This window comes from Ramularia collo-cygni, assembly GCF_900074925.1.
Source record: "Ramularia collo-cygni strain URUG2 genome assembly, contig: RCC_scaffold07, whole genome shotgun sequence".
NCBI classification, from domain to species: Eukaryota; Fungi; Ascomycota; class Dothideomycetes; order Mycosphaerellales; family Mycosphaerellaceae; genus Ramularia; species Ramularia collo-cygni.
The window spans coordinates 1211107-1234323 of record NW_019716261.1 but is presented as its reverse complement, the minus strand read 5'-3'; the positions used below and the strand labels follow the sequence as shown (position 1 = coordinate 1234323).

At 48.6% G+C, this 23217-nt stretch overlaps 6 protein-coding genes; all 6 read left to right on the top strand.

Moving 5' to 3' along the window:
* Positions 1–9523: 9523 nt before the first annotated feature.
* RCC_05421 (uncharacterized protein) lies at positions 9524–10772 on the top strand (the record flags this gene model as incomplete). XM_023770692.1 has 2 exons in its annotated part: positions 9524–9619; positions 9681–10772. The coding sequence occupies 2 exons, from the start codon at positions 9524–9526 to the stop codon at positions 10770–10772; spliced, it is 1188 nt and encodes a 395-aa protein (XP_023626460.1).
* A 1292-nt stretch (positions 10773–12064) lies between these two features.
* RCC_05420 (uncharacterized protein) lies at positions 12065–13312 on the top strand (the record flags this gene model as incomplete). XM_023770691.1 has 3 exons in its annotated part: positions 12065–12130; positions 12186–13048; positions 13117–13312. The coding sequence occupies 3 exons, from the start codon at positions 12065–12067 to the stop codon at positions 13310–13312; spliced, it is 1125 nt and encodes a 374-aa protein (XP_023626459.1).
* A 246-nt stretch (positions 13313–13558) lies between these two features.
* Positions 13559–15955, top strand: RCC_05419 (uncharacterized protein; the record flags this gene model as incomplete). The annotated part of the gene is made up of 1 exon (XM_023770690.1): positions 13559–15955. One exon carries the CDS (start codon positions 13559–13561, stop codon positions 15953–15955), a length of 2397 nt encoding a protein of 798 aa, XP_023626458.1.
* Positions 15956–18192: 2237 nt separating this feature from the next.
* Positions 18193–19467, top strand: RCC_05418 (uncharacterized protein; the record flags this gene model as incomplete). XM_023770689.1 has 6 exons in its annotated part: positions 18193–18300; positions 18356–18535; positions 18591–18895; positions 18948–19126; positions 19193–19364; positions 19422–19467. The coding sequence occupies 6 exons, from the start codon at positions 18193–18195 to the stop codon at positions 19465–19467; spliced, it is 990 nt and encodes a 329-aa protein (XP_023626457.1).
* A 1808-nt stretch (positions 19468–21275) lies between these two features.
* RCC_05417 (uncharacterized protein) lies at positions 21276–22283 on the top strand (the record flags this gene model as incomplete). XM_023770688.1 has 2 exons in its annotated part: positions 21276–22094; positions 22149–22283. The coding sequence occupies 2 exons, from the start codon at positions 21276–21278 to the stop codon at positions 22281–22283; spliced, it is 954 nt and encodes a 317-aa protein (XP_023626456.1).
* Positions 22284–22602: 319 nt separating this feature from the next.
* On the top strand, positions 22603–23140 carry RCC_05416 (uncharacterized protein; the record flags this gene model as incomplete). XM_023770687.1 has 2 exons in its annotated part: positions 22603–22910; positions 23002–23140. The coding sequence occupies 2 exons, from the start codon at positions 22603–22605 to the stop codon at positions 23138–23140; spliced, it is 447 nt and encodes a 148-aa protein (XP_023626455.1).
* Between the last annotated feature and the right edge of the window lie 77 nt (positions 23141–23217).

Below are 23217 nucleotides of genomic sequence, written 5' to 3'. Positions count from 1 at the left end.
TAGAGGTTTACGTAGTCTATTAGGAGCTCTACCTAGTAGCGAGATCCCTCTAGGTAGTATCGAAAATGTTTAAAAGTCTCTACGATTACTAGTAGTTCGCTATCCTCGGTCGTATAATTTCGTTCTACTATAATTATCTTCCGTAAGTAGAAAGCTACTAGAAACTATTACGCCTTGCCGCTATAATCGTATAGTTAGGATAGGATGCCTAAGATAGCCTCTCTAGAGGCGTCGGTCTCTACCCTACTAGGTAGTTCTAGATTAAAGTAGCGAAGGATAGGTACCTCCGTAAACCCCTTCTTAATTTTATCGAATACCTCTAGGGCTTCTTTATCGAGCTCTAAGGCGGCTCGTTCCTCCTTACGTCGGTTTAGTCTACGCTTCCCCTCGGTATATCTATTTAGGGCTATCGCTAGGCGTAAGAAGCCCTTTACGAACCTCCGGTAGTAGTTCGCGAAGCTAATAAAGACCCGGATATCTCGAATCGACTTCGGTATCGGCTACTCCTAGACCGCCCTAACCCTTTCTAGATCGACCTTAAGGCCTTCTCGGGTAATAATATATCCTAGATACTCGACCTAGTCCTTATAGAACTCGTACTTCCTTAGATTAGCGTAGAGCTTATGCTCCCTTAGCCTCTCTAATACCTAGCGGACGTAGTCTTCGTGTTCCTCTAACGTCTTAGAGTAGATTAGGATGTTATCTAGATACACGACGTAGAAAACGTCTACTAGCCCCGCTAGGGCCTTATTAATAACGCTCTAGAACACCGCTAGTATATTATATAACCTAAACGGCATTACCGTATACTCGAAATGCTTATATCTAGTCCGGAACGCCGTCTTCTACTCGTCTCCCTCGCGGATGCGTACCCGGTAATATACGTAGCGTAGGTCGATCTTAGTAAAGTACTTAGCCCCCGCTAACTAGTCTAGTAACTCTACGATTAAAGGTAGTACGCCCCGGTTCTTTATAGTAACGGCGTTTAGGCCTTAGTAGTTAACGCATATTCTAAGTATATTATCCTTCTTCCTTATAAAGAGGATAGGAGCCCCTACTAGGGAGCTAGACTATCGGATAAACCCTATACCTAATATCTCTAGTAGTTAGGTCCGTACTGCCTCTATCTCTACTTCTAAGAGGGTATAGATCGGACTAAATAGCACCTCCGCTCTATCTACTAGATCGATCTTTATATCGTCCGGTCTATAAGGCGGTAGCTCGTTCGCTAGCTTCTTAGAGAAGACGTCCGCGAACTCCTAGTAGGCTACCGGTATCTCGACTAGTTCCTCCGTAGCCTAGTCTAGCCCCTACTAGTCCGGATCCCCTTCGACCTCTAAAGAACGGACCGATATTACGTAGAGGTCCGCTTTAACGCCCCCTAGGTACTCTCGGTAGAATCTCTCCGGCCCGGTAAATTTTATAGCTTACCTCTTTATCGGCTTAGCTCTTTAGGTAACTCTCTTCGCGCTAAAGTCTATACTCGGGTTATACTTCTCGAGCTAGGGCATGCCTAAAACGACCTAATACCCGTAGAGTCGCCCGACCCTAAATATAGTTACGTACCCTTACGTTCTTCCTAGGGAGTCGGTAACCTAGTAGGGCTATTTCGAGTCCCCTTATATATATAGGCGTTAGCTATTAAGCGCTATATACTAGGTAGGGTCGGTCGACTCTTCTACGGTCTAGCCTAGCTCCTTTACTAGTACTAAATCGTAAAAGTTACCGCTCGATCCGTAGTCGATTAGTACCTAGATCGTCCTAGTTCTATCTAGACTAGAGAACGTAAGCTCTATAGCGATAAGGCGTATAAGCTAGAACGACTTCCTCCGTTCTAGCTCCGCCTCCTTCCGCTACTTCTTATCGTAAAATACGTAGCCTACTACCCTTATAGCGGTTAGGAGGAGGCCTTCTCTTTTTCCGTCTCCTTCTATAGGGAGGGGTTAGGGTAGTTACGCTTTAAGTGTCCTATCTTATAGCAGCCGTAGCACTCCTTATCTAAGTAACTACCGGCTAACTCTTTCTAGCTCTTACTAGTCTCGCCTATACGAGTCCGTTTATTCCCGGACGAGTCTAGGGGTAGGGAGCCTCTTCCGCGCTTACGGCCTATTCGGCTCTCCCTTTAGTCCCTCGTTCGCTCTTTCGCTTTATTCTTCGATTGCTCGATTAGCCGAAAGGATTTATTTGCCCTCTCCTCTACCTCCTTAAGGGTAAGCGGCTTATTAGAGTAGAGGGAGAGTTAGTACCGTAGGCTAGACGATAAGGCAGACGTAAAGCCTAGTATCTTCTAGTCCTCGCGCTTCTCTCCTATTTCTAACTAGAGCATCTTTATCTCTTCGAGGAGCTCGGTAGGGGTACGGGACCCTTAAGTAACCTTCTTAAGCTAGTTATAAGCCTTCTAGCGCCGTTCTACCTTAGAACCTATTAAGTCGAGTATAACTTTCTTTATTATATTCTACGTTAGTTCCTCTCCGTTAGGTAGCTAGGTTATATAGCGATCCTAGTAGTCTTACTAGAGCTTAGCTATATAGTCTACGGTATAGTCTACTATCCGGTCTTTATAACCGTTAAAGCTATTATACCTACGGAAATTCCGCTCTAGTTAGCGGGTCTAATCGTCGTAGTTAGCCCTAGTCTTCCCTTCGAAGATAACTAGTTCCTTTACTTTCGGTAGGGAGGCTTTTTTAACCGTAGTAGCCCCTTCGCCGGGGTCGCCGCGACCCCGCTAGGTATCTACTAGGTTAATCTAGTCTATTTCTAAACCGATCTAGCGGATCTACCGCTATACTTCTATATACTCGGCCTTAGATCTCGCCTAACGAGTACGTCGCTCTAGAGCGAGAATCTCCTTATCGGTTAGGGTAGTCTCCCCGTCTCCCTAAGTCGTATTATCGCTACGATTAGGTTCTAGGTTAACTCCTCCCCTACTAGTTATTAACTAGTCGCCTAGAGTAGGGCCTTAGGCTCCTATAGCCGTATTACTACCGGAGCCGCCCTCTCTAGTATCGTTACCGCCTTCGAGGGGTAGAATAGGCGCTCCTACGCTAGTCCCGTCTAGATCGATATCCGAAACGCCCGTACTAACCGGAGTAGATCTACCGTTATTACGTAGTAGTAAGCTACCTCTAGTTCTACGGGTGTTAACTATTTTCGTATCGTTATACGGTAGTTATTAGGATTAATTCGTATGTTAGGTTCGTATAAGATACGTAGGCTAATACGAAAACGTGCGACTTTAATATAAGACGACTCGAATTAATACAGAGCTAGCTAGGAGGCGTATAGCCTTTCCTCTATCTACTATAATTCCTTCCGCGCGTATCCGGTTTAGCCTAGGACAGGTATATAAAAGGTGGGGTTAGGGTAAATAGTCTAACCTATTCTAGACTATTTAGTAATGCTATAAGGCGGTGGGCCTTATATTACTGTTATTACTTCGTAACCGAATACTAACGATAATCGTATATGTCTAGGTTATCCGCCGAATACGCGGTAATAATAGGACCCGGGGAGCGTAGAGTACACCTAATAAGTAATTTATATAACTTTATACGCGTACGGGTAATGCCTACGAGGAGTATAAGACTACTGCTTATATTCCTTCTTTATCTTTAAACACGATCTACCTTACTTTAATATCTAATATATTCTTTAACATTCCTATATCTTACTATACCCTCTAACCTCCTCCCTATCTCCTAGTATAAAGTAGAATTACTACTAAATAGCTCCCTATATGCCTAAATCTRTCGACGCTAGCCTAGCTAGCCTAGAGCTATAGCGCTAGATCGACGTTCGTAGCGATAAGGTAAGAGGTAAAAGGTTAGATAATAGCGCTTAGGACTACGAGACTAACTAGTATAAACTAGCTCTAAGTAGCCGGCTTCTAGTTCGACCTTATAGCTAGCGAGCTAATAAATAAGGCTAAAGGCTCCCTCTTCCTCTACCGCACCCCTAACTTCCCCTCGATAAAGTTCGACTAGACTATAATAGCTGCTCTCCTTATCTAGAGCCGGTTAGTATAATAGCTCCTAGAATTAATGCCGGTAGCTAATAGCACTATAGCGGAGTTAACTAGCATAACAATCGGACGAGGGGTAGAAATAACGAGCGATACGGCCTATATGTCTAGTAGAAGGGCCCGTTTAAGGTATGTCTTATTACGAGTAGCCCGTATAATAGTAGTAGAGGCTAATAATAGTAGGAGTGCGTAGTCGCGAAGGGCAGTAAGAACGATGCCTACGGAAATTACGTATATCGGAATGTCTTTAGTAAGGGTAATAAGTACACCCTAGATCGGATAAATAGGTCTTAAATAAGTGCTACGACCTTCTCTCTCTACTTTGTACGGGGGGTTTAATACGAGCGATAGTGCGTTAAATAAGTTTAAATGTGTAGTAGATTTTTATTTTTAGTTTTCTTAACTTTTAGAACCTCTAAATATCTTTAAATTACATCTAAATCCTTCTTTACGACCTTTTTACCTATAAATATCCCTTCGCTCTATATAATTATGCTACTATTATTTGCTATAGTCGAATATGCCGTAGTCTACTATCCTACTATCGAGAAGACGCTACCCTAACCCTAACCCGGTCCTATTTTTGCCGAGGTTTCTGCTATTACGCTACTTACTTATTACCTTCTATATYTTCCCCCTTCTATTCTACCTATTATACGGCTAGCGCTATTATTATATATAATTATAGGACGTCTACCTAACATTTTAGCGGAGCTCCGACCTAAGGTTATTAAGCTATAGAACGATACTATAAGCATTACGGAGATATAGGTATACCTCGAGACGTAAAACGTCGTCGCCTCCGAACGTACGATCCGTATAATCGTATCGCTTAATAGTAGGAATCGCCGCTAGTCCCTAATCGCCGACCTTCGTAACGRCCTCTCCCTCTATATCCGGATCGCCGACCTCTTTTACCTCTAAGCGTTACTAGATCCGTTTATTATAGACGAATTAAAGAAGGACGGTTACGATATTAAATATACTACCTTTATACGGCTACGTCGGTAGCTCGGCCTTAAGTTACGCATCCGTAATATAGAGTTTACGGAGCGTAAGAACGAGTTCCTTAATCTCGTTATAAAGGAGCTTAATCGCTCTAAGATCGATACGTATAGTAAGGTTCTCCTATAAATATACTTCCGTATAACCGACCGTATAAGGATTACGCTTAGTAGGTAGGTATAATAGTACGCCTTATAGTTTCGGATTATACTACTACTCCTATATATAGTAATAGCTAACAAAGTCCGTAGGCGCCGCTTATACGAACTAGTCCGTAAGGTCTACCTAGTAGGGGCGTATAATAGATCCTCTCGATTTACGCGCCGTCGAGGTATCTATACTACGCCTAGGCCGGACTATTATTAGAGTATAGATGCTTACTATAAGCTAGAGGACTATAGATTTTAAATCTACGCTRCTATTAACGCCGATATAAGATACGTTTTATACTAGTATTTAGGTCCTTCCGCCCGTATAATAGTATCTGTCTTGTCTAGTTTCGCTTACGCCGCTAAGAAATATAAACGAGTACCTCGTAAGATTCGCATAGATAAGGGGAAGGAGACTATACTCCTTATATAGGCGTAATACGAATACGCGAAGAGGACCCGTTAGTATAAAGTACGCTTCCGGAACTGTTTTATTTTCGGTTTAAGTACTCGTAACGTTCGAGTTAAGGCCTAGTAGGGCTAGCTTACCCGAGGGCGGATAAAGAAGTAGTATATAAGTCTAAACYACCTACTTCCTATAGCGCGACTTCTACTTCGTATTATACTAAGCCTTAGGTGCACGAACTTAACGCTTACTACTATAGGTCTTCTTTACGAAATAYAAGAAATCCGGCTAGTTCTATAAATTAAAGCGGTCCGATCGCGTAGTAATAAAGTACATCTATACGCCGATTATGCGAGAGGAGATAGCTTCGTTTATATAGACGTAGAACCTAYATCCGATCCGGAAGYAACCGAACCGACCCTATATAATACCTAGGATCCCTTACTATYRATATTATTTCGCTAAGGCCTAGGGGCGTAAAAGTRTTAGGCATRCTATCGACGAGGAGTATATTAATAGCCTAGTAGATRCCTGTTCTRTATAGGGTGCGTTTRTATAGGCGGACGCCGTTTATAYAGTTATTATATWCTTATTTTGCTAAYAACTTTAGATCCTAATAAATATTTRCTACTAGTAACTYRGGAACTATATACTAACATTCTAAAGGATRTTAGGTTCGCGACCGGCCGGCCTAGCTCTTACCGCTTTATACTAGAGGTCTAACGGCTAGAGYACTAGATTACCTACGAGAACCTTATTAAATAGTTAYRTAAGATGCTAGACTACTAGTTAGAGGAGACTACTATCCTAAGGGGAGGTAGGAAGTAGGAGGGGTTTAAAGTAAACTCCGAGGCTATTATATAGACGTTCCTTAATTAGTACGATAACGATTATAAACGTAAAGTACTTAAGGAGGTACTAGATAGGGTTATAGATCCGATCTTAGAAAAGGAGGAGGACGGGACTAGCTCTAATAGCGAGGATAACTACTAGTTAGATAAGGAGGAGAATCTATAGCACGTATAATAGCATATAAGCATTCCCTATATTATCCGAGGTTACTATCTTACTTATATGCGCTAGTATAAACGTTCGGAGTCGCCCCTTATGCGCTATATTAGTACTAAAGGTATAATCTCTATAGCAACCGTATAATAATCGTACGATCGTACCGTATAATTCGAACCTTTATATACTACCGCGGTGTATAAAGCTATAAACGGGACCCTACTATCTCTACCCTCCCTCTATTCTTCGGTCTACGACTCGGCTACTACTACTATTATAGCTCCTATACGATCGCGATACCGTCTACGAACCCCGAAGCGCTTTATACGGAGGAACGATAGGTAATAAGAAGTAATAGAAGAAGCTATAGCCTCGAATATATATAGAGCGTAATAATTTTAATTACGGCGAAACCCTACGTAACGATATTAAGTGCCCTTTCTATAAGCTCTATAATCTAACGCCGCTAGTTATAAGCAGCTCTAAGGGCTTTATATAGCGGGCTACGTAGCTACTAGCACGCTAGCCTCGCCTTAACGGCGCCGGAATCCCTYCTAGAGTTACCCCTATAGAGATTRCCTCTAATATAGAAACATCCGAYRATAAGCTAGTTAGAAYAGGCTAGAACTACGGYRATAAYAATTACCTAAATAATACTAGTCTAAAYAATAGGCGCTCGATAAATAAGCGCTAGYRGAAGATCGATACYRACTATATACGGAACCTACTAAAGACGGAGTACGACGCCGGTAACCTYCTAATTAGCCTTCGGCCTAAGGAACTAGCGGGAACGGCATCCGGCTCCTTTATATAGGTAAGGATAACTATTACTATTATTATTRCTAGGTMYACRATATTACCTAAGGACCCCGATAGGATACCGAAGTTTTAAAATAAGAAGAAGGGTATATATATAGTTAGTTTGTTACTAGCGACTTCGTCGTTCTAGATACYRGTATATAATCGCTAACTTTAATAGGGCAACCTTAAACTGTCTTAGTACCTAATTAGAAGTTCGATTATATAGCTACTATAATATAACTATTTAAGTATTTACTAGGTATAAAGTTAGAGATCGATTACCCTAAYAACACCCTTATATATATAACTAAGTAGTATAATAACCGTAATAGGCCTACTAAACTAGTATTTAAGGAATACGAAGGCTCGAGGCTCGCTCGTATCTTYCCGTAAGGAACGAAGAAGACGTATAGGGTGTTCTTAGTCTTTAAGCGGCCTAGCTAATACGATRTAGATAATTCCCTATTATATATAGCCGTAGCGGAAGAGAAGCTCGTTAAGGCTRYAGCTAGGCTCTATAAAAAAGCTATCGCTAGTAATAATAAGAAGAAAAAGAAGAAAGCCYRATCGGAGAAGCCGAAGGTAGAGAAACCTATACGTATTACCTATATAATATRCATCTAGTTRCTATRCTAATTCCTAATAGGCCTCCGACGAYAACCTAGATAATATCGATATTACCGTAACTACGGACGATAGCGACGAAAGCGACGCCTATCTTTTAGCGAACGTTATAGTTTATATACCCTTTCCTCCGTATAATAGTACACCTACTAACGTACGTATAGGTTAAGCCCGAACTAGTAGTTAAGGAAGAACTAGTAGTTAAGGCAGAACCTACCGACGACCGCTAGAAGAAGGAGTTATTCCTTTAGAGACTAGAGTAATCTCGCATAGAGGTAAGTAGCTATAGTACTACCCTTTCTGCCGTATAATAGATAATAACAATATATAGCGTTTCTCGGTCCTAGCTAAGTAGGGCGGAGGTTCTTCGCGGACCCCCCCCCCTCCTTAAGGGGTTAGTTATAAGCGTAGCTGTTCTTAGATTTCCCTTACTTCCGAGCCTAGTAGTGCGCTACTAGCGGATCGTACGCGTAATCGATTAAAGCGCCGTTAAGAGTAGGGTATACGTTAACTATAGATAGCGTTACTATCTAGAATTATTAGCTAGAGTTTATATAATACTTTTATCCGGTCCTTTAACGGACTTCCCTCTTAGTTAGTATATAACATAGCTTTCGAATTGTACTAGCGTTTACGATTTATAATATACTTATATCGCACCTTTACCTTTTATCGTGTAGATTAAGCTATAGCTCTTAGAGGAATATACTACTATATAACATATACTAGTTTACGATATCTCTATACCTTAGCTTACGCCTTCTTCTCTCTACGCTTTATATAGGTAAATAGAAAAGAGATAAGTAATAGGTACAAGGCAACGCCTTTAGATAAAATTATAAGAGTGTCGATATACTAACGGTAACTAGAACAAATCTTTACGATACTATTATATAGCCTAGCACTCTTACTATATCGAAACCTTATATATAATACGATACAATAGCGTAGGAAACGCTGTAATACTCTAACTCCGGCGCCGAGGTAARGCTAAGAGTAGTAGTGCATTCTGAAAAGCTATTTATGGGTTGTTGCAGGGAAGTCGCTAAAAGACCACCGTACGCATTCCCACCGACAGCTTTCGAGCTTCTCTCCTTCGTCTTCTCCAACAACATCATGCTCATCCCACATGAACATGGTTTCCTACTGCTCGCCCTCCGATGAGCGACTTCACGCCCTGTGTCCAGCGAACAATGCTAGGGTGCCCAGGCCCATCATCCGGTGGCCTGGAATGGCATGGTCGCTCGCTTGAGCAGCAGGTACAGATGTGTGTCTGCTGCGCCCCGGAGCTGGGTGAAGTAATGCAAAGCCTGGCTTTGAATCATGTTGACGGTCGAAGGTCATCATTCACGATGTACAGCTTTGGATATAAGGCTGAGCTAAGTATTCTCTTATTTCTGCTGCCCATTTCCACTTCTGCTGTCGCGTTTTCTTTCACCAAAGCTGGCCTTCCTACGTACAAGCCAAGGAGTTGGGTTTAACACGGCTCAAATCGCCCACGGCATCGGTATGGAGATGCCTACCAGGACTGAGGGTTTCGAGCATACGGACTGGCCATTGTTCTCAAACTTCGGAGGAGCGTTTCCTGATGTGACGGCACAGAGTGTACGCCGCCAGCTTYAGTTACCTTGTCTTGCCTTCAATGTTGTCTAACGATTCCGTCTAGACATCCTCCAGCGCGCCTCCAATCGACTCAGACCATATGTACTTTCAGCCTCGAATACCAACCGGGATGTCGGTGTCACGTACATCAAGTGGATTGGACCACCATTGGGCACCTTGGGATATGCAATATGAYGGATTCTCAGATCCACACGACCTCGGTAGACTCTCGCATTCCGTCCCAACATCGTCACAACCGCAATCGTCAACTTTCGAGGCCGCCCTTGGCAGGCCGGGACTCCAATCAAGGTATTGGCCAGATGCTCCAACGCCTAGAGCTGCACCAAGCGGTGCGTCTCTAGACACTCTCTATGAACCACCAACGTCGCATCCTTACAATACAGTGGATCAGTCCTTCATATATGGAGCTGCTGGATACTCGGGTCAACATCAATATCAGGCTGCACCAACTCCAACATATCAGTCCCCCTCGTCGCAGTTCAGCTGGTCGCAACCCGACTTACTTCCATCTGATCTAACACAGGCGGCGGCCCCTTCCATGGAAATCTCGCATATAACTCCAACGATTCCGTCCGGTTTCCCTTCTGAGGGCGTCGATGGTCGTATGGTGGATCCTGCCGTAGGGGGCATGCTGGGTTGGAAACGCCGCTCCTCAGCCCTGGGCGTTCAAACATTGCCGCTTCTAAACACAGGTCTCTTGGCACCACCAGACAGAGGCAGTTCCAATCGATCACCATCGTCTGCGTCGACTGCAGGCTCTTCCTCGTCCTTCAGCAGGCTTCGACCTGCACCTGGCGATCTTTCGTGTCACTCTTGTAACATGACGTTCGCAAACCAAGGTGATCTGTCCCACCACCTGCGATCGCACCAGCCGTATTCCAAACGGAAATATGGGTGCAACAAATGCGACAGGCGCTTTCAGTATCGCAAGGACCTGCTTCGACATCTTCYAAGACACGATCCTCACAGACAACGATTCCATTGTCCTTTCCGAGGTTGCAAATATCACAGCAAAGGTTTTGGCCGCCAGGACCATCTCGATCGTCATATTGGTAGCCAGCATCAAGACGATATCCCCATGACGGCCAACGCAAGTCAGAGTACATGGATTGACRACGATACGAGAGAAATGTGACAGCTCTGAACGAACCAACGGGAACCAGGCCTACAGTTGGGAATGACGTTTTCATGCATGTGTATCTTCCTTCATCGCATATACCCTTCTGCAATCTCTTGCGTGCATGGTTTGGGCTCCTGATTTGTGTACCAAAGATATCTCCTCCGATAGAAGGGAGTAGTAGATTTGGACACCAATGGATTTGAAATACAACAACTATTTGCTTCATAAAAGTCAGCTCTATCGATGCCACAACTTACAAGATGCAAGCAATGCGACGTGCACTGAAGTGGAGAGACCCCAATCGTATCCGACTCCTGCATCTCGACAGCATAAACGCCCTTTACACTAGTTACAAATTACGATAGGCCAGGTCAAGTGGCACATTATGCATGATGCCGCGGCGGCGATACGGGCCGGCACCTTCTCAAGTCCTCACCAATAATGGCGGCGCTGTTGCTCGGCGTGATATGGGGCATTCCGGCGTGTACAGCGACACAGAACAGGGTGACTTACATTTCAGATATCCATGGTCAAGAATCATTCATGTCCAATCCCGCTCTCAACGTCAACTCAATCTCTGAAATGCGGCCCCACTTCCCGCCAATGCTTCTGGCTTTAAGAATCACGTGCAGGGCCGAGCCAGCTCCAGACGCGCTGCGAACAGGCTTTGCTATCACCACGTCTGCGTCTGCGCCTTGCAACTCTCCGATCTCCCCGCTCGTTTGTCCTACAGCGCCGCACTTCTGTGCTGCGGAGTAGTCAAATGAGCATTTGACGTTTGCAGGGGCGAGATGCATAGAGTTGGCCGGCCGGCGTTGATCGAGCTCTTCGGCCATCTCCTACGTGTCTTGCTGCACTTCTCACACCGGAATCTGGCTGCGCCAGGATACTGCCTGGTCGACCACGATGTCGACTCGCTCACCCGTGTACCGAGCTCTCGACATCCGTCCACGCTTATGAGCGGGAGAAGGTGGGTTTGCGTCGCAGGTATGCGGCCTCCCGGCTTACTGGGACCATTGTCGGGCTCGAGGTCCTGGTCTGTTAGGTAGGTTGCATCGTCATCTCGAGTTGTACAGCAGTTGCAATTTTGTTTGCGTGTCTCGAATTCACTTCCGGCAAGAAGACAAGTCGACCGCGGTATCTGCTGTTACAACCTCTTGAGACTACCAGCAATTGCCCCAGTTCCCAAGAGGGCAAAGGCGATCAGGGCGCTTTCGCAGTGTACACATATTCATTTTCGCATGTTCCACCTCCTCTAGTCCTGTTGAAAGAGATACACCGTTCAAGATTCCAACCAGAACTTCGGCATGGAGGAGCTCAACTTTGTTGGTTCAAGCTTCGAAGAACTCGATTGCGAGCAGTACTACAATCAGGTTCGTCTGTCACTATGCAGCAAGGAAGATGTCGACGCTGACGAGACATGACCAGCTCGCAGCCAGCGATTTTCACACAGCAACCTGCCTCACCCCGTGGGAACCACCCGACTTGTGTATTGACTGTTTCGTTTCGATTGCTTCGAACGATGCCCAATTACCGGCGTCTGGGCTGTACGGCGCCGTACAGAACACTGTGGACACGCCGGCAATGACTTATGCACAAGTTGCGGCGTTCTCGTCGCTGGTRGAGCCGACACCAGTGCGCCGTCCTTGGGCGACGTCCGATGCAGAAACAGCTCGACCAGGGACACACTCACAGCCTCGTCCAGGACCAGTATTTCGGCGGTCGCGGCCTCAGGGTAATGACCCGCAGAGTGTTATTAAGGACTCTGGCGAGGCTGTGCCGGTTCGACAGCGGGCAAGCATGACTTATGCAGAAGTGGCGCAACACTTCGACGAACAAGATGAGCTTGATGGAGGTTTTGGCAGTCGCAGCCTCTATACCTCTACAGAAAACAGTCTGGGGTTACCAAATCAGAACATCTGCTGTGTTTCGAAGCAGTCGCCTTACCGGACCTCGCGCTCAGTGTCATCGCGGGCTGCGCCATATTCTATCTCACAGGTTCGGCGCCAGCAACCTCGCGATGTGTGTATTCCTACGCTCTCTCAGCAAGAGCACAACTTCGACCCGCGTAACCCTTATACTCTCGTTCAGAGAACGACAAGAGGTGGACATCGAGATCCCGTGTCAGCAGATCTGACTGCCAGCGAGTCGGCCTCGCCGTTGTCCTGTGGCACTCTCTCAACGATATCAGCAGCTAGCCGGTCCCGCAGAAAGGAAGTCCAAGACCGTCCCCATCCTTGCTTGGTGTCGGGTTGCCTGTGGAGATTCGTCAATCCAAAGGACTTGAAGAGGTTAGTGTAGATCAAGGGATTCCAGGGGCGTTGTCGTTTGGCAAAGGTGCTAACGTCCTTGTTTCCAGGCATCAAAAGACACATGCTCCGGGTGCCACTCCTGCCTTTCCGTGTCCCTATCCTTTCTGCATCAAATCGTTCACTCGTCACGATAATCGCATGCGCCATGTCAGGTCTGAGCATGCAGATGACTCCGGGCTGGGGACGTCCGCGAGCAGTTCGGAGTATGCCAGCGTATCTCATTCTTCCTTTCCACTGATGTGATATTTTTGGACGGCGATATTATTAGTAGTAGAGCGTGTTGTTTTCAAATGTGCTACATAGTATACCATCAATACTGTTGTGCCAATGGAAGAGCAGCATTCATTGTAAWTTATTGCCCTTCGCGCCGCTAGTCAGCTCCACACGCGTCTAGAATATAGCTTCAGCCACGCGACATCCCTCCCGTTTAACATCGCACCTCTACCAACATCATGCCATAAATTCTCCGCCCGCGATTCAACGTTCGCCATGCAGCCTGTCCGCGCAAGTAAGCGCCGGAAGCTTGATCGGGACGACACGGCCAAAAGCTCGCCTGCTTCCCTTCAGCCAACAGCCGCCGACAAAAAGAACAAGCGTGTGCAGTCCTCGCCTGCCGTCAATGGAAATGGGCAAAATGGCGGATCGAAAGCGGAAGAATCGGGGTCGGAGGAAACAGCAGGAAAGGTCCTGTCTGCGCGCGAACAATGGCTGCAGGCTAAAGCCAAGAGCGCCACACGAAAGGGCAAGAGGCCGAACGTCTATGATGATATTGAGGGCGGCAATGTTGGCAGAGAGCCATACGGACGCATGACAAAGCCAGTGAAGAGAGAGAGGCCAACAGCGCCCAGCAAGCCCACTGCGGCACCGCTGGGCTTCTTCAAGCAGTTTGCAAAGGCCAAAGTCGATGCTGCTGCAAATGCAGGTGTGAGGAGAAATAGGGTGGATGATGACGATGAGGATGATGAGGATGGAAGCATCGCCGACAGCGAAGACGACGATCAAAGCGAGGATCAGAGCAACATTCAAGTCAAACAGACTTCACGAAACGGCAAGTACTGGACRGCAGCGACGCCGGGGAAATCAAAGAAGACTTTCGAAGATGAGATTCGGGAGGTTGAGGCGGCGGCGCGGAAGAAAGTAGCTGCTGGTGACAATGCCAGTGAGGACGAACTCGCGGAGAATGGCGAAATGCGGCGCTCTTCGTCGAGGAAGACTTCCATACAAAAGCCCGCGAGAAATCAGAATGAGCTGAAAGGCGCTGCGAGCCCGGTACGGAAAGCGTCCAAACCACAGCCACTGGACCGAAGGAAGGCCAGCAGTGTAAAGTCTGCTGATGTTGAGGATGGTGCATCAGACGACGACATCGAGATTGACGATTCGGAAGATGGCCGGATTGCGAATCATGTACGGGTATCGACTCCGAAGAAACTGAGGTTCGAACCGCGCAAAAGCACTGGCATCAAGATCGCACTCCCACCTTTCGCAACGGACCATCTACAGTGCATTCGAAGGATTGTCATTGAGAAGTGTGCCGGGAAGCGTCCTATACCCCTTACCAATCTCGCAGATGAGTTTGCCAAGGTCAACTCCCTCGTCAGCCAGACTGTCGCAGCCGGGGAGAGCAACAGCATGCTCCTCATAGGCGCCCGTGGCAGTGGCAAAACTGCTCTCATAGATCAGGTACTCCGTGAACAAAGCATACAGCATCCCAACGACTATCACATTGTCCGTCTTAGCGGATTTATCCACACGGATGATAAGATTGCTTTGCGCGAGATTTGGCGCCAGCTAGGCCGCGAAATGGAGATAGAAGATAACGAAACTTCCAAGAACTACGCCGATACTCTAACGACTCTCCTCGCTCTGCTATCGCATCCTGCAGAGACCGGTCGAGATGAGGAAGGTCATATCACGAAGTCGGTCATCTTCATCCTGGATGAGTTTGAACTCTTCGCCACGCATCCGCGACAGACACTACTGTACAATCTATTCGACATCGCACAGAGTCGCAAGGCACCCATCGCAGTTTTGGGCTGTACTACACGGATCGATGTTGCTGAAAGCTTAGAAAAGAGAGTAAAGAGTCGATTCAGCCATCGATATGTGCACCTCAGCATGTCAAAGAGCTTGCAGGCCTTCGAGAGTGTATGTCGCAGTGCTATCGGCATCAAGCCCGCAGAGCTGGAAGGCGATGAGAAGGCCGAGCTCGGAGGCTCAGTCGAAGGCGTCGTGGCGAAGTTGCAGAAGGCTGCCTTATCCTCTACGGGCGGAAAAAGCAAGAATGAGCACGCAGACGCACCGCCTGGTCCACTCGATCAATGGAACACGTTGGTCGATGCGGTCATCTCATCTAGGACCTGCGCATCATTCTTGGCTAGGCTGTTCCACACCACTAAATCGATTCCAGAGTTCCTGAGCTCGCTGTTGCTTGCGATGGCAACTCTGCCAATAAACTCCGCACACACCTCCTCGGATCTACTGGAACACCTCACGACCACCATTTCAACAAACGCACTCCACCCACCCGACTCCAAGCTCTCCATATTGCCCTCGCTCTCCTCGCTCCAGCTTGCTCTCTTGATCTGTGCAGCACGTCTGACAAACATCTACAATTCCGAGGTCATCTCGTTCGCGCTTGCATACGAGGAGTACAAAAACTTGGCAAGCAAGGCTAAACTCCAGGCTTCAGCTAGTGGTGCTTTGGCACAGGGCGCCGGCAGTAGAGTCTGGGGTAAGAGTGTCGCCAAAAGTGCATGGGAGGGTCTGGTGGAGTGTGGGTTGATTCTGGAGGATGGTAGAGGTGGAAGAGTGGATGTGGCTATGGAGGAAATCGGAAGCTGTGGTGTGGAGCTGGGTAGCTGGGGAAGGTGGTGCAGAGAGATATGACAGGGAGCCAAAAAGAGTTGTTCGAACAGCTTTCGATTCATCCTGTCACGATCCGATGGCGGGACCTGTCTTGCCGCTGCTTCTCTCATGTTTCACGGGGTAGCAACCCGAAAAACAGATTGGTTCAGTGAGCTTCACCGCCTCCAAAGGCTGGAACCATAAGCAACCATTGTCTGCGCCCAGAGGCCAATCATCCTTTCGACCAGCCACATGCCTAATATACTCAGGACAGCGGGAACATTGCCTTCGCAGAATCGTGAGGATGCCCCTGATCATGACAGCATGCTACTTTGTAGTTCGCCAGCACGCCTTTTGAGAGTGATTCAGCATATTTAAACGTTGCCATTCGCTGCAACATAAAGCGGCGCCYGCAACCTCATGAGCTGGTTGTTTTTTGACTTTCGGGTTCTTGAGCGAGCGCGCTTTCTGGGGTCTTTGTCGCATGGTGTGGCTTGTTGTATTCATTTATCTAACCTTTGATCGACAACATAATGGTGCAAAGGTGGCGCATGCTTTTGCAGCGTCACTCCATACACAGAGAGGCCCTCCCATGCACTGACTGAAGCGATCCATTGGCGAAATTGGCCATCTTACTCCTGCGCAGACAATTGTCGACTTTAACGGAACATTACAATAGATGCAAGTCTACCTGCCTTTGGCTTTCGAGGGCGACTTTCTCGTGAATACACAATGCAGTCGAATCTTGTGAAAAGCCTTGAAAAGTCCATTTGACTGTCCTTTCAATGCATCGGCGCGATGCGCGAAGTGCTTCGCCTTCTATTTCCATCGTGTACAGGTATAGGTACAGCAGTCATCTTGCCGGGCCCGGTTGCGTTCCCGTATCCGATCCTTGGGTACATGTACACACACCGCACATCGCTGTAGTGTAACCTTGCCAGCAAGGTACGAGGCCGAGTCGGATCTGTACAATGACATTGGTACAGCAGTAACAATGCAACTTCCTCGACGTCTACTCCTGCTGACATTTCGCCCAGAGTCTAGAGCAGTCMGCTCACGAACGATGCATGCCCGRATGTTGCTGGCCTCGAGGTACCCTTGCCGATCCAACCAGTCTCCGCTAAATGAATTTGGCGGTCACATAGCATGCATGATGATGGATACGAYCGGGGCACGCGCCCTCTGCTGCAAGACGAAACAGACGAGAGCCAATGCACTGCGAATCGTCAGGTGTTCATGCTTTGTCTTCCCACACGAACGTCGAGGTTGAAATGACCCATGGACGTGGAGCTGGGTGCGCAATACCGGCCCTAGTAAGAAAAGGCTGCTGCCGATGACGGCGGCTTTGCTAGCCTCGACACGCTAATGCAAGCGTTCAATGCACGCAGCTTTTCCAGTCCCGATGCTGTGCCAGCATATCCGCGGCAGCGTCGATGGGACATTGAGGGCAATCGTGGATTATATTATCAGTGTACAAGGACAGCGTACATCTTACGGCTGTAAAGCGCAAAGTGGAAGACGCTTAGAGCTTCTTGCTCCGTCCAGCGGCCAAGCAGCGTTCCTGAAGCGTTCCCAGAGCGCGTTCGGTTGGAATTTGTCGGGTGAACGATCTGTCAATGCAGGGATCCGGGTCGCCGTTGGTTGGCGATCTCAGCGGTCCGCAGACACGACGCTCGAGAAGAGATAGCATCCTGCTCGGCCTGTCACCTCCTGAGGTCCAGAATCCAGAGATGCGATGTCAACAAGGTTGGCTTTTGTTCCCAACCCTGGACACGCTGCATGAATATGCTAGGTGAAGGCGACAATTGGGAACAGTAGTGTCTCGAGACCTTTCCGCTTTACGTCGAGCGTGCGTTTGACGCACTTCAGAACAAATGGGCCGGGCTTTTTGACACGGCTACGCCACTCTTAGCCGCAGGATTGCTTGCACTTTGTGGAGCTACCCAAACACCAATCCAGCGGTCAGCTGAACCGATTGCTGGGATAGCCTCTAGTAGACCCGAATCTTGAGAGGGAGACGGCCTGTCGTCACGCCGACACTGAATCGGCCACGCTAGCGAACGATATGTGAGGATTCTTCTGACTGCCATTCAGATCAACGAGTGAAGCGGTGCCTCCTTTTGCAAAATTTGTCTYGTCAGCGATCTCGGATCGTCGTCGCCGTCAGAGTGAGTACTAGCCAATGCGGATTCTGTCAAAACACTGACCATTGGGAGGTTACCGACCCGCTGGGTCTGCTTCTCGACCGTGTGACGCTGACGAGCCCTCTCTTAGGTAGTATGTCGGGTACTCCTCAACCTGTCAACAATTCTCTTTCGCTGGTCCACGGTCGATACTTTTCCCGCTTCGGCTTGGAAAACAACATCCACTGCGTTCCTGTGGACGAGGTAGGTTGTCCCTTCCTGAGACGAACATGCACTGATCTTGGTGGTGTTCGTGTAGAGACAGGAGAGGAGATACGATGAGATCAATGACGTCCTCCGACAACTTCTCGGTCGCACCGTGCTCCCTCCTGATTTGCACCTAGACAGCGTTGAAGACCCGGAAGTACTGGAATGTGGTTTCGGAAAGGGAGCATGGATAGACGATCTGCTCAAGGAGAATGATCAGCTCGAAATCGAGGTCCGTCTGAGCGTCTCGTTCCAGGGCATCTCATTTGTTGACCCCGAATCTTCAGGTCATTGGCGTCGACATCTTCACCGGAAAGGGGAACAATGGCGACGATAGCGAAAGCCCGGAGGAAAGCGGCAGCGAAGAGGAGGGAATAGAGGAATACATCAAAACGAGGTTCAACATGAATGCTCCATTCCGAGAGGAGAGGTCGGGATCCTTGCGTCCAGAAAAGTTTCACCTTGTCAACAGCCGGCTGCTTATAGATGGGATCAATGCCAGTCGTTGGCCAGCATTTGTCAAAGATCTTAAAGCTGTGCTATGTCCCGGTGGCTGGCTGCAGATGGTCGAGTTCCATCCGCTCGTTCAATCGTAGGTGCCGCTCACCCAAAACATGATCATGCATAGTATTGACATGCGCAAGCTTCTCTGGTCGGGATGCTCCTTTTCTCGATCGTTGGTCCCAGACATATATGCGCACTTTGGAGCAGATGGGAAAGGAACCGCGTTGCGGGCCGCGTCTAAATCAGTATATGCGTGACGCAGGATTCGAGCACATTCATTCGCATGCTGAAGTTCTGCCCATTGGACCTTGGAAAGAAGGTCTGTCGATTCGACCTTGTTTGTGGTATCGCTGTATGTTGCGGCTGGCTGCTGACACCTGCATAGGACGAGCAAGTCTAGGGAACGATTGTCTCGCAGTCATCAAAGATATGATTGGCTCTGTTTCCCTGTGGGGTCTCTTACAAGTCGCCGGAATGTCGAGCGATGAATACCGGGCCTTGATAGCCGGAGCGCAAGCCGAACTCTTAAAACGAGAGTTGAAGCTGTACTTCAACGTGTATGTCTACACGCATGCGCGGATTCTTGTTGTAGACCCATACTGATAAAGTGGCAGGTACGTCTCTTACGGGCAGAGGCCAGGATCGTCACGCCGTCGCTAGATTTTGCAACTCGTCGTAGGAAGCATCGGCCTCATGCACCTGTCGGCATCATACAGAAGCATAACAGGTGGCACAGGTCGAACGCTCTGGCATGGCCATGGCGACCTGCCTCGATGGCTACTCCAGAGGATGGCGGTCATTGCTTGGGCCTCTCCTTGGGAGCACTAAGGTAGAGTTGCGGCATTTCTTGGTCTTCACTGCCGCTCACACATTCACGTGCCGGATGGACGGGTGTGGTCTCGCCTCGAGCACTCGCGGAAAGCCCCATTTCTGCGCCGGGTGGAGAGGCATAGCCAGTCTTGAAGAGGAAGCTCATGGTTGTTGTGGGCTACTGCATCGTGCCGAAAAGTCGCACTCGCCGAATGCTGCAAATGGGCGACGTCCCGAGCAGCACCGCAGGAATCGCATGGCGACCACATGCAATGCAAGTGTGTCTTCGGGATGAACTGAGGTTGAAAGAAAGGAGGAAAAGAAGGTGCGAGAGGGCGACCCAGTGGATTGGTAACATGGTCTCACTCTTACCACGAACTCAAACGCCATCACATCGTCAAATTCAATCCGTCGAATTCAAAGCGCCGGTGCGCTCGCAAGGTACCCTGATACGAAACAGCGAATCATGACTCTGCTTCTGCTCTATCACACTGCGTGGAACTGAAGTTTTCAGAAGTCGAAGCTACGAGACATCGGGCTTTCCATAGAATTCGAGGTCAATCCGACCCGCGCTTGGGCCATAGGCCCTTTTGAACTCTATCGTATAGTCATTGGTATACACGTTGTCCAGGTTGTTAGCGGCCCCGCTTGCATTCCGCGTGAGCGTCAAAGCACGTGCCCGCTCTTACAACAATATGACCACAGCCGGCAACAATGAAAACCACCAATTTTGCAATTTTGGTGCTCCAGAAGTATCCTTGTGCTGCTCGATCGTGTCTTTCCCATTGCATTGCTCTGAGAGTCCACGCGTGCAGACGAGCGCCGGGTTATGAATATCAGCCGACCGAAAGATAAGAGGTGTTRCTGCATTGGCACCGGGGCGATCCCGACATTGGCGTTTTCCTTGCACGCGTTCCTGCGGTCTCTGTGGGCAGGTCAAGCGTCTCTACATTAGTAAATACCCTCTACCTGTTGAAGGCGAACCTGCCCAGTTGTGAATGCACGCTGCCTTCGCAACTCTCGAGGGAGCACTTTCGGTCGCGCCAAGAATGCGACCTACTCCAACCTACCGCTGGACGGTGACCAGATTTGGAGTTGGGAGCACGACTCATATCAGCTTTGCGTAAAATACACAGAGTGTGCAAGAAACATGAGTGAGGATTTCAACATTTGCCGTGTGAAATGGCCTGTTTGCGTCTCAGGTAGGGGAAGTGTTGCTGTGGATAACCATGTCTTGAGGAGAATGCTGAGTTTGACCGAGTGATTTTCGTCGAGGCTGTCCCGTTGCATGCTCCATCGGATAGCGATCGCAAACATTGTTGTTGTGACAAGCATGCGATGATGGGTGAYGACTTGCGAAAGCTGCTTTCCCTGCACTTCCTRCACGTCCGATTGCATGACGCACCAACGCGCCTCCGGCGCCAGTCCCACGTCCCCGTTGGTGAGAGACCACCAATGATTGGTCAATCTGCGATCTGGCTGTCCTCTATCGGTCATGACCGCGGAAGACGATACGGAGTCAGATCCTCTTGTGGTGGTCGTGTTCATGTCATCAGCTGCCAGTTCCTTGTAACTGCCTGCCGTGTGCATTGTTCTCATTGTCCCTTTGCATTGTACTTCTAGGATTCACATCGATATACCGCACGAGTCTTGTAATCATGGCCATCCATCCAGAACTCACGCCGGAGCAGCGCGTCGAAGCTTGGACAGTCTCCCAGGTTGCCGACGCCCTGAGCGGATCAACAATTTCCTCCGTCGAATCGCCTCGTCAATCTCGCACCGTGGCGCTTGATATTCCGCTCGACGACGAGGCCGTTCGCGACGAGTCTCCACGTAGGCGATCCGACGCTGTGCATACAGTGTACAAGCGACGCGAGCCCATCCGACGAGACAGCTTGAACAGGCGCGAGACGCTGCTGAAAGGGAAGGAGGGCAGCAGGCGCCGGCAAAGATGGGAGAATGATCGCCTTCTGAGCAATCCACATGCAACTCCGCCCTTGCCAAGCGACTGGCAGGTACAGCCCACTCACCCTGTACACCGGGTGCCGTACTTTCTGGCTCCTCTATGGGATGCTGGCTATGCTCGTCAGTCCACCGAACGCAAAATGCGTGCCGATGCGGCTAAGGTGCCCACGAAAGAGGAGGCCACTGCTGCCAAGGTCACCCAGCAACTCCGCCTCAAGCTCAAGCGGTCCAAGGGCGCAAAAGGGTTGCTGATGGATCTCGAGGAGGAGGTGCGTGGCTTCGTCAGTGCCTGGGAAGAAAAAGCGCGTCAACTCGAGAGCGAAGGTCTCATTGAGCCTGATAGCGAGGATGAGGAGATTGTGTTCGTTGGCCGCAACGGTGCAATGAGCGACGAGCGCAAGAAGGAGAGAGAGCAGGAGACGTTGGAAAAGGACAAGCTGATCTTTCAAGGCCTGTTGGACGACCATGGATCGGCGTTTGGCAGGTATCTTGTTCATTCAATCGCCGCCTACGTAAGTTCTGTTTCTCATCATTGTGGATCGAGTCTCTCTGACACCCTTTGCCAGTATGGGCTAAGAACATGGTCCACAACCAAAGGTCTTGAAAGACATGCCTACGTCGGACTCCCTTTAGATTCTACGACACGGAGGCCCAGTCTCACGGGTCGAGGTTTGCCACGTCCATTGTGGGCCGTGGTATGAGACATTTCAAGATCTTAGACGAAAGGTCCTGCGGCCCAGCGCGAGCGCCTTAGCTGGACCGATTTGCTTGCCTTGCAGGAGACAAGGGTGAAGTTTGCTCTCTGCTTTTCATTAATTGAATTGAATTGGAGTGGAAGCCACGAGACAAGCAAGGGCCAGTTTAGGCAGATGCCGTAGCCTTCCACTTTTACTTCTACCATCATGTCATTGTCATCACACTTCATTCTGTGAAACAACACCTTCTCAGATCAGAAGATTTCATCGACCGCACTGATCAACTACAGTTTCTATTCCTCCATCATAATACAACACAGACACAATGTGCCAAATCTGTCAAATCAAGGAGCTGGCCGCCGAGCAGCGCTGGCCAAAGGCAGTGGAAGCCTCCAAGGCCGATCTCAACTTCCTCGTCGACAATATCCACGATGAGTTCGTTCAACACCAKAGCGCGCATGGCAGTTCAATGGCCACTCCACTCCCAAAATCTCTCCTCGAACTGTGTCGCACGCTTTCCCACCAACTGGATGCTCTCGAGATTGAGCGCGAGAAGTGGTGGACTTCTCCAGAGTCACGCGCCAAACGCACTCGTTTCGAGCTGGAGGGAAGTCAGAAGAGTCTTTCCGAGTTGTAAGTATTATGCATATACAGGACATGCCTCGAGACGTTTCCTTGGCCCAAATGTGCACGACAAATGCTAACTTACTCACTTCACTGCCAGGCACAAGATCAACAACATGACGAGTGCAAGCTTCGAGTCGCTCTATGCAAGATTGGGACAGTTCGTGAAGTGGGGCCTGGGCATGAATGGAGGCATTCACGAGCTCCTCAATGCTGATAAGGTTGCATTTGGGACTTGAGTGGCTGACCTGAAGTGGAAACATACGATTCGAGGAAGAAACGAGACATTCAAATCTTGCTCAGATCGTCCATTGAC